This window comes from Aptenodytes forsteri, unplaced genomic scaffold (genome assembly GCF_000699145.1).
Source record: "Aptenodytes forsteri isolate BGI_AS27 unplaced genomic scaffold, ASM69914v1 Scaffold6, whole genome shotgun sequence".
NCBI lineage: Eukaryota > Metazoa > Chordata > Aves > Sphenisciformes > Spheniscidae > Aptenodytes > Aptenodytes forsteri.
This window is the reverse complement of record NW_008795709.1, coordinates 428,736-441,818: the sequence shown is the minus strand read 5'-3', so window position 1 is coordinate 441,818 and position 13,083 is coordinate 428,736. Positions and strand designations below refer to the sequence as shown.

At 49.3% G+C, this 13,083-nt stretch overlaps 1 protein-coding gene across 1 annotated transcript in view; it reads right to left on the bottom strand.

Annotated features, from left to right (window-relative positions):
• MFHAS1 (malignant fibrous histiocytoma amplified sequence 1) overlaps positions 1–13,083 on the bottom strand; it is a 40,293-nt gene that overhangs the window by 25,655 nt on the left and 1,555 nt on the right. The window contains exon 2 of the mRNA XM_019473140.1: positions 10,269–13,070. Within this exon, the coding sequence (XP_019328685.1) occupies positions 10,269–13,070 (2,802 nt within the window). The remainder of the gene's footprint in view (positions 1–10,268; positions 13,071–13,083) is intronic.

Genomic DNA, 13,083 nt, shown 5'->3' with positions numbered 1-13,083 from the left:
GGCAAACTTTTTAGCAGGGCCTGTTGCGACAGGACAAGGGGGAATGGCTTTAAACTAAAGGGGGGTAGATTTAGACTAGATACAAGGAAGAAATTTTTTACGCTGAGGGTGGTGAAACACTGGCACAGGTTTCCCAGAGAGGTGGTGGATGCCCCATCCCTGGAAACATTCCAGGTCAGGTTGGACGGGGCTCTGAGCAACCTGATCTAGTTGAAGATGTCCCTGCCCATGGCAGGGGGGTTGGACTAGATGACCTTTAGAGGTCCCTTCCAACCCAAACTATTCTATGATTCTATGATTCACAGAGAAGAGGATGAGGAATTACAAAAGGGGACATCTAATTTTAGTAGCTGCCCCAAGTTCCCTTTGCTCCCATATAAACAAGGCCCCAGCTGCTCAGCCCTTTTTGAGGAAAACACAAATGAATTGGGCATAAATACCTTGAAACATTCCCTGTCACACATTGCAATAAATACAGCTGCATCTCACTGTCTGTTGAGGACGTAATCCTGAAAAGTGTAATGGTTAGCAATTTGACAGTTATGCTATTTTTCCCCATGATGTAGTAGAGGAGAATGTGTGTACAGGCTAGTGAGTTATACACAGTATAATACAGAGGGAGGGTGGAAAGATACAAATGCAAATATCAGGATGGTCAATGAGATGACTGCTTTTCAGAATGGATCACTATCCCCAGCCATTACCCCATTTTTGGGTCCTTCATTCTTGATTGATCTCAATTTATCTGAGAATTTTAATGAGAGCAATGAAAATGCAACTGTTCAGACACAGCCAACGGGAATGTTGTCATTAGTAAGAGACTGATGTCAGGCAGCCAGTCTCAGACAGAGGTCCCTGCCTCTCCATCCTCCACACCGTATATCCTGTGCCTGTGCATTTCAGCTCTGTACATTGCTAAGTCCTTGCTTTCTAACATCTGTTCAGAGAAAAATTGCTTGCCATCCATACCCAACTGCTGCATCTAAGAAAGAGGCCACAGTGAGTGGAGAAAGGTATTAAATTGTCAGCAACAGAGCTCCACAACAACAGCTAGAGATGCAGCAGAGTGCTGCTGTACCATGTAGCACTCAAGGTCTGTACTGCAGGACAATTCTGCAGTTCTGCTGTGTCCACCATAACGTTTCAGAGGCCACACAACAGAGATGCATGTTTCTTCTGCTGCAGGAAGCTCACCCTCTGCTTGTTGACCATGTAGCAAAGGGCCTTACTAGATGTGAGGACACTTGTTTTGGGGTAGGTCTGGGGCAAAATCAGCCTCTCTAATAGCAGCTCTAGCTGCTGCCAGCCTTGCATTGATACAAAGGCACCAAATGCGTTGCACATGTGTCTCAAAGTCAAGCAAGACCCAATCACTCTGTTCACCTTCAATATTTTTCCACTGTGTGGTTTCATGTGGCAGAAACAGCAACTAGATACATGGGAAGCAAATTAGGTCAAGCACCTCTGTCTCAAGCCAAACCCTGCAGGTTTTGCTGCTGTGGAAACCATGGCCAATTCATTTTTTAGAAAGCTCATCAACAACCCTACCCTGCTACAAGGCAGGATCTGTCCCTTATCACAGGCCACTGCTCACTCTGTATTGCTGGAGAGGAAAATGCCTGCTAAAAATGCAAAGAACATGCTCCAAGAGGAATTCAACACAGAGAAATTGAACAGTTACTATGTACAGATCATTCAAGAGAGAAGTCTTGAGTGAATTGTGCCACAATCTTGCACTGTTTGGACAAACCCCTACAATATTAATTTTATCATAATCACAGCATGAGGTCCACAAACCCCTGTCCTACCATTGCTGTACTTTTGTTTGTTTCCTTCCTGTTACACCATAACAGGGAGAGCCTGAAAACTCTACAGAAAGCGATAGGTACCAGGTGAAGGAGGAGGGACCTCTCCCAGAATGGTCTGGGAGGTCTGGGCTCCCTCTCATGTAACACAAATAAAAATGCTTATCTAAGCTGGATGCTTGGCAAGCATCACCCTAACACCAGGTAAAGGGGAAGATATGCTGGTATCTCTTTCATAAAGGGCCTTACAGAGACGCACTTAGCCAAGCTTGTGAAACCCCGCTAACAAAAGCCCAGCAGAAAGTCTCCCATCATCTCATCAGCACAATTCAACATAACCTAGATCAACAACAATACAGCTCCTACCTGGAGTATTCAAGCATCACCTGTGAGTCAGCACGTGGTAAAACCCAGCAGGTCTGAACAGGATTTGAGATGCAGCTTTGTTCTGCTCTGAAGGCTACTTGCCTCCATAGTTCAGTTTAGTCTGATCCTCACAAAGTACCAAGGTTAATGGGCTTCCCCACAGAAGCGCCTAGCTCACCTCAAAGCTGTCCTCTGGTTCATGCAGAGCTTGCCATGCTGAACTGTCAATTCAAAATTAATGTTACCTTGTAAAGTCTGTAGGTCCTAGGCAAGTTTCACACCCGTCCCCCAGGAGTCTAACCTAGCCACAGCTAAACTAGTAGTAGGCGTACTCAGTACACCTTTGGGAGAAGCACAGAGCTCTTGAAAATGACCACTGGGGAAAAAACAAATCTGAAATTAAGGTTTTGCTTTAAACCACAACCAACTCAAGCAGGCAAGCACTCCAGCAGTCACAGCTCAGTCTGAACACAGCCTCCATCCACTGGCGATAGGCAAGTTACCCCTAACCACGGCGCCTGCATCAGTCTTAAACCACACTGCCACTGACCACGTTGGCAACCCAATCAGCGCATTCAGGACCAAGCTTTAGCCAGGAAAATACCACAAGTACAATATGACTTAAGCCTCCAGCAGCCTGCCAGGGCAGAACCCATAAGCCCTCAAAGATGGTGCAGCTGAACACCCCAAATTAAATTTCACCCAAAGCCAACCAACCAGTTGTTTCACAGGTCTTGAACCCCCCAACCCCAGTTCTTACATCTGGTTCCTAGGAAAGAAACAGCTAGAGGACAAATCTCTCCCAGCTGCTCAGCTGGAACAAAGGCCACATCCACACAGGTGATCTTCCCATTACAGGCTGTAAAATGCATCCACTCAACAGCTTCTAAAAACACCAAGGCCTCCTCACCCTCTGTATGAGGCACAGCTCCTTTACACTGTGGTCACCAGAATCCCATCAGCTCTCCTGCTGTAGGCAAGGATATCACCGTATAGCAGACCAAGGAGGCAGGCTGAGACTCCTACAACCCAGCTGCATTGCTTTCTCAGACCCAGATACATTCTTAGCCAGCCAAAAGCACCAACACATTTTGTTTGGAGCAGCAGGAGTTTGACTGTTATAATTGACACAGTACTTTAAGCACTCCCTCCCCACTCCTCATCCCTACAAGGTGCTCCCTTAAATAGCACATCCTTAAACCGGCATTCCACAAGCTCACCTGAGAAGAGGTGACCTTATTTGGCACCAGCCAGCCTGCTTACTCTCACAGTTGTCCACATCTGTATGGCAAGTGCAAGTACCACAAGCAAGGAGAAGGAGATAAAAGGACGTAACTGATCATCTTGTATTTACCCCCCAGACCACAGTTTTCTTTACTCATCTGCAGAGGTTATTCTTCCTCCAGTCAGGACAGAAGAAAAAAAAACAGTAAAAAAAAAATTTGTACTCTGATGACTTGCAAGAATTCAAACCCAACACAGAACTTTTCATTAAATACGTTTTCTCCCTTCTCCCCTGGCAAATTGCTTTCAAGAGCCAAACTAGCCTGCACTATTATTAGCGAATCACTAATTGGAGAGCATGCTAGGCTACCACAGTTACCTGCTTAATACTGCAAATGCAACAAGACGCCACAACATACAGGAGAATTACCTACCAGATGCACTCATATTTTGCTTTTAAACCAATACTTGTTTTTTCACAGCTCTATCCCAATGTCAAGTAACATGTTCACAACATCACCAAAAGGCAACAAAGATTCAGCACTGTTGGTGATTTCCCACCATCCTCTCCTGAGATGCAAAAGGAGTAGGACCTTGCAATGTATCTGCATGTGGATCATGCACATGATACATCTCAACCAAACCTACATGGGAAAACTTTTCACACTTAGGTGTTTTTAGAAAGAGGCACCACACCACCAGAAATGCATGCACACAGCAGGAAGCAAAGCACGTTTCATGACATCTGCGTCCACAGCATGCTGAAGCAGAGCACGAATCAGTCCTCATGTAATCAATTGACACTGGAGAGGGGAAAACCTACATCAACGTTTTCTCACCCCTACAATCAGTAGCTTTTAAATTGTTCTCATGCAATGAAACGAAGAATCATTGAAGCAGAGCACGAATCAGTCCTCATGTAATCAATTGACACTGGAGAGGGGAAAACCTACATCAACGTTTTCTCACCCCTTTTAAATTGTTCTCATGCAATGAAACAAAGAATCATTTGGTACTAAGCATCTCTTTTATAGGTCATTTCCAGCAAAGACAAATTTCAGTGACTGTAAAAATAAAAAACACAAACCAAAAAAAAAGTAATGCACTAAAGGCCAAGAACTCTGCTTTGCTTCACTAACCAAACCAAAAAGATCCACTCAACCAAATTTGGTGTTTCCCTGGTTCATTGATGGCAGCTTGAAGTCCAGAGGCCCAAAGCCCAGAGATGACTCCCATGGGGAACGGGGCAGGGCAAGACAAGCTGTTAAGGAACAAACCAGAAGAGTTTTCTTGTACCAGAGCTGACACACCAGGAAACCCTTCCTTTAGCAGAAATGCGCAGTAACTTTTTGCATAAGGAAGACGGTTCCTTCAAACAGTGTTAAATGTGCACATTGCCATCCTAATTTCAAGTAATTTTAGCAAATTCCGTATTAGGAGCCTTAAAAAAAAGCCCCCAAACACATACAAAGCAATGCACACAATACAAGGTAACCAGACACTGCAGGCAGCAGGACAGCTTTAAGAAGGCAATTCAAAGCCTCAGCCTCTCTTCTGGCATCCACAGTTGAGTTTGTCCCTCCCATTCCTGTGTCCTCCCAAGCCAGACCATCAGGCACAAGCCCAGCTCTGCGCTGGCTACTCCAGTTCTCCCCAAGAACTGGTTCCCACACCTACACCCCACCAGGCACGGTCCCATGGCAGCCATCCATGCTGCACACCACACTCTTCCTCTGGCAATTTCTCTGCCTCCTCCAAGATCACAAAACGTTTGTTGTCTCTTTCCTGAATGGGTTGTTTAAATTAGAGGATGCCCTACCACAGCCACCAAATAAGAGGACCTCAAATGCTCACCATGCAACACATAGCTTAACACGAAGGAAAATCTCTAAAAATCCCTGGTGGTAAGTAGACTATGTTTCTCCACCATTACATACAGCAAGTCACACCACTCAAGGATGTCAGTTCAGCAGCATAGCTCTTGATGGTAAGCTAAATAATCAGCACTAGAGCTACAGAATCACACTAGCTTCCCCAAGTCCAGCAACTGATCTGTTCTCTTCTCCTCCTGAATCACAGGGCCTCGTTCAGCTTTATCCTGCCACCCAGATCATCCGTGTCCAGTGCTCACGCTGTGCTGAAGTCTTGCCCCACCATCTCTGATTATGCCACAGTACTCCACTGAAACCATAACGTTCAGGAGAGCGTGACAACAACCCCAAGAGCTGCAGCATCTACTTTGAAAGTCAGGCAAAAAAGACTCCACCCTCAACTGGGGAAAATAAAAGGCTGCCAAATGCTAGCATCAGGCTCTGCTACAAGCAGGTGTTGCTCTACTGCAATTGTCTGTAAAAAAAACAATTTACAATTACAATTTAATTACAAAGAACAATTAGATACCTGACATCAGCCTTTCACTGAGAGACAGCTCAGATTTTGGAGCAACTTCTGAGCCCTTCTGACAAAACCAGTCCCACCTGCTCCCTCCTCACCTTGCATGGGACTTGACAGCATGACACATCATGGGATCTTCCACCTCTCCATCTCCTGACTCCATCCCAGCCACCAAGGGAGTTCATGCTCGCTTTTGACTCCAACGCAGGGACAGCGAGCATGGTTCACTTCGAATCACATGAATAAGGTGGCCTAGAATTAGCCCTGCTCTGGCCATGACAGAGTCTCACAGGGGAACTATGCTACAATACCTCCACCTGTACCCCTGAAGGTGACTGGCATATAATCCTTGCTTCTGCTCACCTTCGATGTGGAAGATGGGCAGAGAGAGTAGAGGCTCGTGATCTCCTCCCTGTTCTGATACCTTAGGAAGGGGGCAGCAAGGTAGGTGGGAGATGCGCACTTCCTTTCCACAGGAGAGCTCTTGCCAGTCCTCCAGCATCTCTCAAAGCTCCCCAATAGCGCTGCAGCGTCCTTTTGGAGAGGGGCTGCTAGGCTCATACACAGTATCTTTGCCCGTGGTTTTCTGTCTGTTGTCACATTTTTAATCCGTGGAAACCCAAATCATCTTGTCTTGCTGGTGACAGTATCTTGCCCATTTTCCGCAACAGACGAAGCCCCTGGCCCCCCTTGTGCCTGCGTTCATACAGGTAGCTTCACATGCAGGAATAAAGGAAAACCACTGGTCAAACACAATCCCCTCCACCCCAAACACCAAAAGGATCACACATCGGATATCAGGACACCTCGTGCAGACCACAGCCTGGAAGAGCCTGGGGTGGCCCAGACCCAGCCTAGTGCAGGGCAAGAGGAGACAGCAGCAGAGCAGTTAGCAGGTGCACATGAAGGCAAGCTTGGAAAATCCAGCCACGTTTATCCAAACAAAGCACGTGTCTACTGTCAGACAGATGGCAAACCACCTCCACCCCTCCAATCCCAAGTCACTTAATAGCTTATGGGACATGAACAACCTAAAAGTCCTTCAGTCCAGGGGCTAAAAGAACATCACATACAAAAATCACAGCATTTCACAATGCCTGCGACAACCCAATTGAGGTCTCATCGTCTTGGAGTGGTGAACCATTCTTGTTGGTCACTCCAAGCAGGGATATGCTTTTCTTAGCCCGGCAGGGATACTTTTATTTACATATAGTGCAAATGTAAAAGAAAAAGAATAAAAATTCAACACACCACTTCTCAGCCGAGGAGATGACTGCAGCCTCAAAGCACACTGAGATTCCAGCTCAGATGCCAGTTCAGTTACTATTTCACCCAGCTACAAAACTGTTTCAAACACAAAAACTTCCTTAAAAGGACCCTATCAAGGCACTTTTATATCACTTTTATTCACTGTTTGTTTGCAATAAACCCTCAGAAGACTAAATCCAGAATCTCAATTCTTATTAACCATTTCTATGCACACTAGCTTGTTCTTAGAGAATTTCTGTGTGTATTATCAATGGAAGTTATAGAGTGTGTGCATGCAGGACTAAGAGGGAAGGGAAGGAGAGGAAAAGCAAGGATTAATTCTCATCTCGTGAACAACCAAGTCCTCTCTTTGAAGGGGTTTCCAATGAAAATTTTGGATGACCAAAGAATGCACCATCGGTTTCGTGAATGACGACACAGATTGCGCAACCAGACACACAGCCAGACTGCACTTCCATTTTTGAGCACAAATTTGGCAGTGTCTCCACAGAAATATTTCCCTTATTAAGGTCAACAGGCTGCAAAGCAGTTCTTCAGTGCAGTCCTAAAAAGACCACAGCCCTATTTAAGAATGAGCAGCATTGTAATTGCCAGGGATTTCTGCTGGAAGAGCTTGGAAAGAAACATAGACATCTCCCTCGCTACATATTTTCGTAACATTAGACCCATCTCTTTCCTACACCCTGTCAAAAATGACACCAACCACAATTCACTTGCATGAGGGCAAGCTTGGCAACATGACTTTAAACACACACAGCTCCTGATCAACAAAATCAGGAGGAAAAAAGAGTCTTCAGCTTCACAACTGCCATTTAGGGGCTCCTAAACAGTCTTTTATTCATAAAGCAGATACACAGCAAAGAATATTTTAGATTAAATGCAGACACACAGGCCTCCCCAAGCCAAATCACGGTTCACATTTTTCATACAATCCAGGTCATAGCTGGGCTAGATTTAAGCATCATCCAAGAAGATAACCAGGTTTCTTGATAAATTGCAGCCTTTACTCTTCAGCACTTCCACAGATCAGCCCTGCCTTTGAACCACGTTTGTCTTCTCAACATGCCCTTCCCCCAGCTAGACTCGCATCGTATTTGTGTTAAGACAGTCACCCCCTGCCCCAAGGCAGGGCCACTTGGGATGCTAAGCCCTGTGCCCCTGGCAGCAAGGCCTGGCTTCTCCCCTGGTGTCGGAAAAGCTGCAACCCCCTTTCCACAGGCAGCATCACCCCAGGTAGCTTTCGGAGGCCTGGCACACGAGCCCCCGCTCCTCCCCTGCCCAACGATGCACTGCTTACCTGCGCCTCCCCTTCCCAGTACACCCAGCCTGGCTCCCAGGTGAGAGCAATCCTTTCCCACCTCTAAGCCAAATCCAAAGGAAAAGGCCCTTCAATTTCAATGCCCCCCTTATGCTTCCGGACCTGCTCTGACTGTCACTGGTCAGCAAAGATGCCAATCTCATGCAGACAGTCCAGCTCCTCTTCACATTTCATTTTTAAAGCATCATCTACTCACCGGCAAGAAAAAGAGGGTCAGCCACAAAACTTTCACACACAAAAGAAAACAAAACAAAACAAACAAAAAAAAAGAAGATATGTGACTGCAGACCTGAATTATTCACAAGCTAAACCTTCAATAGTCACCCATCACACCTGCACATACAGTTTGCTGTCTTGGCTAATTTTGGTGGGTTTTTTTTTTGTTTGGTTGTTTTGGTTTTGTTGGGGTTTTTTTAGGGGTTTTGTGGGTTTTTTTACTTTTCGGGGGTTTTTTTTGGAAAGCAGATCACATTGCCCCAAGCACCACGTCAGCAGCAAGACCCAGCATGCGGATTCCACTTGGCAACTGACACAGCACGGGTTCACCCCCCCCCAGTCCAACGGCTCTTACATAAGCTAGCACAGTTAGAGGGAGATACGATCGACGGAGGGAGCCAGGACGTGGGCTGAGGAGCAAACAGCATCTCCTTATTCTCAAGGTCCAGAGAAAAAAAAGAAAAGAAAAAAAAAACCCACCTCCAAACAAACCCCTGAAACACACCTTATTATTCACATTTGCCTACAAACCAATTCAGCACCACTGCTTGCTTTAACCCAAATCATACTCCAGTTCCCCCACAATTTCAGGCTACCTGTAAATAAAGAATGTTCCAACGTACTCCCAACATGGGTGTATGTGTGTGTGTGTAAAAAATGCACGTTTCTAGAGTGCTGCTTACAGTCCAGAGTGTGTTTTGATTTCACGCAGATTTACGCACCAAAGCACCTTTCCCATGGCCCCCGCAAGCCCCAGAGAAAACCCAAGCGGAGGAGGGAGGACACAGGTTAGGAGGCAGTACCTGCATACATACAAAGTAAAACAGATGCTGCTGGAAAACACCACCGATAAAATCACGACTTTAGAAGCAACAGCTTTAAAAAGCAGCATGACTAGTCAAATTCCAGAGGAGAGAGATTGTGCTTTTTTCGTTAGATGAAGGAGAGAGGAAGGAAAATAAATGCTCTCAAGAATAGCTCCAAAAGGCGCAGACCGGGAATCACTTCTAGGTGAGACACTTAAAACAAAGAAGATGGAGTATCCCTCTCTCTTCAGGGAGGAATGCTTCCTGCTAGAGACAGGGCTCAGATACGAGAAAGCGCTTTTTATACAGGGCTATGGAGACCGACACACCCATTGTCTACCAGCAGGAGCTTTCCTGCATTCAGAGAGGCTGCAGCACAGGCCAGGTTTTGGGGGTGGAGGGTTGAAGGCGGGGGACAGGAGACACCTGCGGTCTTTTAGGCATCTCTATCCATGTTTACAAATAGCCCCAAGGAAGGGGGAGCTGCAGGATAAAGGGAATTAGGAAAAAAATGCAGTGCCATTCAAAGGAATCAAAGCAAGGAGAAGGACAGGTCAGGGCCTTTTCAACAATGGCACCGCCAATGCTTGGGGCCAAAACCCAAAAAGCAGAGAGAAAAGGCACAGACAAAGGGGGATGTAACACCCCCCTCGTCTCAGAATAGGGTTATTTTAAGCCTGTCTCCCTGGAGCTACCCTAATATTTTCTCTCATGACTCAAGTCACCAGGGAAGGGAGTTAGAACAGAAGAGAAAAAAAAAAAAAAGAAAAAAGAAAAAAAGAGACAGAGCTAAGCCTAACACCGTAAGACTCCCTTCTAGAAGGGGAAAAGCCCCAGAAGACATGAAAGGCAAGCTGGGCTGTGCCTTACCTGGAAAAGTGTGTGGGTTGGGTGACCCTCTTTTAAGGCACTTTGAACAGAGGACGTGCACAGTGTAGTACAGGCCCGGCCATTCCTGGAGCAGGACATTCAGTTCTTCCACTAAAGGGGTGATAGCTTGCCAAGCTGTCCAGATATTTGGTAGGGATGCATGACTAGCGATAGACAGAGTATCTGGCTGCAGAGCTCCCCTGGCAGGCCGGTAACTCACCACCACGGGCACCTTTCCCCGGTAGGCATAGATCTGGTATTTGCCATCTGACCGCTGAACCACATGGCTGTTAATCTGGACACTGTAGCGTGCAAACAAGCCGGGTGGGAAAATGAATGGAAAGCTATATTCAATCTGCAGCTGCTCGACCACGAAGGACTGTCCGCTCAGATTGGCGCCGTTGATCCACGCCTCCGCATGGGGCACCTCATTTTTCACGTAGCAGGGAAACTTGTACCAAGCGGCCGCCCCATTTAGGGGCTTGCATTTGGGTTTGTTGACACAGTAACAGAGCCCCATCTTTTCCAGCAGCTCCAGGATGAGCTGCAGATCCTCCCGGCTCTGGATGTGGGGCTTAAGAAGGAGACGGATAACGTGGGCAGGGAGGAGGCCATGCAGCAAGAAGCCCTCCACGTAATGATGGAGCTGAGTGGCCCTCAGTTCGTCAATGTGGGTGTCGCTGAGCAGCTTCTGGAGCAGCACGGTGGCGTCCCGCTGGCAGAAGACGTTGAGGATGTCAATGAGCCGCGGCAGGTTGTGGAACACATACTCCCGCAAGGTGAGGTGCTCCTCAAAGTAGAGCAGCTTCCCACTCTCATGCAGGTAGGACAGGGCGCTCTGGAGCCGATCCTCTGTCAGGCCTGCCTGCAAGCCCAACCGGGCAGAGTCCCACCAGCTAAGCCACAGCTGCTGAGCTTGTGGCTGAAAGTGCAGCTCCTCCAGCACTTGCCAGGATTTGGGCAACACCCGGTGCAGGTTCGGGAAGATATCCCGGTGCTCAGCCACTGAGAGGAGCTTGTCCCGCAGGCGACGCACCTGGCAACGGTCCTGGCAGCTGAAAGGCAGCACTGGAGAGAGGATCTGTGGGCGGTGGTTGAGAAGGTACTGAAACTGGGCTTTCTTTCGCCGCAAGTTCTTGTCCGAGACCCCATAAAAGGCAGCGTGCGGGCTGGAGCAGCGCAGGTCAAAGTCCTGTCCCAGAGCCTCATCCACCTGCTGGACCAAGCTCTGGAGACCCTCAGCATCCCTCTTCTCCTGCTGAGCGATCTGGTGATGGATGTCCAGGCACTTCTCCTCCAACTCCCGCTCCGCACAGAGGTCAGCATGGGTTCCCACCATGCACACCACAGCATGGGGCACCTTGGAACCAAGCCAGTGCAAGAAATAGCCCACAGAGGCGTAGAAGTGCTGAGGGACGTAGGCACTCAAATTCACCACCAGCACATACAGGGCTCCAGGAGAGAGGAAGAAAGACTGGATCACATCATAGCTTGGGTCCCCCGCCAGCTCGTACACAATGAATGTCAGGCCCCTCTCTGCATCTGCTGTCCAGTCCATCACCTCAATGCCCTTGCTGCCTCCTGACAGTCCCAGTCCTGATGGTACTTGGGAGGCATCCAGTGGCAGCGACGGTGCTGGGCACAGTGTTTCCCCTTTCACTCGGTGAGAGGGCACGTGAGAAGGGATGTCCTGCCGCTCAATGGGGAGATGTTCCAGCTGCTGCGTGGCAGGCACCCGCGCTGAGGAAGCATCCTGAGGCTCCGGGAAAGGGCAACACCCAACTGGCACTCTCCCAATGTCCTGCTGCTGCCCAGGGAACCCTCTGGGCTGGGTGCTCCCTGCCTCCAGACTTCCCATATCCTCCCTCTGCCCATCCTCCTCCATGAGGCATCGTCTCAGCAGGGTCTTTCCTGCATCCTTTAGGCCCATGAGGACCAGCTTGAGGCGGGGTTTGAGGGCAGGCTGGGAGTGGGCCAGCTCCTGCTGGTAGGCTGCGATGTAGGGGATGCCTTTCATGCACACCTCGTAGGGGGGCTGGATGAGAGGGTTGTCTTTGATCTTCCACAGGGTGACGCGGGAGAGCTGCCCAAAGCCCTCGGGCAGGATGGCAATCTGGTTGCCTTGCAGGACCAGCTCCTCCAGGCTGTGGAGGAGCACGATGGAGTCAGGCAGGTAGCGGATGCGGTTGTTGTCCAGCCAGAGGGTGCGGAGCTGGCGGAGCTGACAGAGACGAGGGGGCAGCAGGGTGAGCTGGTTGCGGCTCAGGTAGAGCTCCTCCAGACTGGGCAGTGCCAAGATGGCAGCGGGGAACTCCCCCAGCAGATTGGAGGACAGGTTCAGCATCTTGAGCCGCTGCAGGCTGCCAAAGCCAGCGGGAAGGGCCCGCAGCCGGTTGCCGTCCAGCATGAGGCTCTCGAGGGCGCTCAGCTGGCAGAGGCTCTCAGGCAGGGCCGCCAGGCCGGTGCCGCTCAGCCAGAGGATCTTGAGGCGGCGGAGGGCGGCGATGCCCTCGGGCAGGGCCCCGAGGTGGCGGTTGCCAGAGCAGTCGAGCTCCTCCAGGGCGACCAGCTCCAGCAGCGGGGCGGGGAAGGAGGGCAGCAGGTTGTGGTCGACGTCGAGGGCACGGAGGTGCCGCAGGCGGCCTAGGCCCTCGGGCAGGCGGCGCAGGCGGTTGAAGCTGAGGTCGAGCTCCTCGAGGCGGCCCAGCTCGGCGAGGCGGGGGGGCAGGCCCGGGCCCTCGGCGCCCAGCTCGTTGTGACTGAGGCTGAGCTTGCGCAGGCCCCGCAGCCCCGCCAGCGCCCCTCCGTCCCCCAG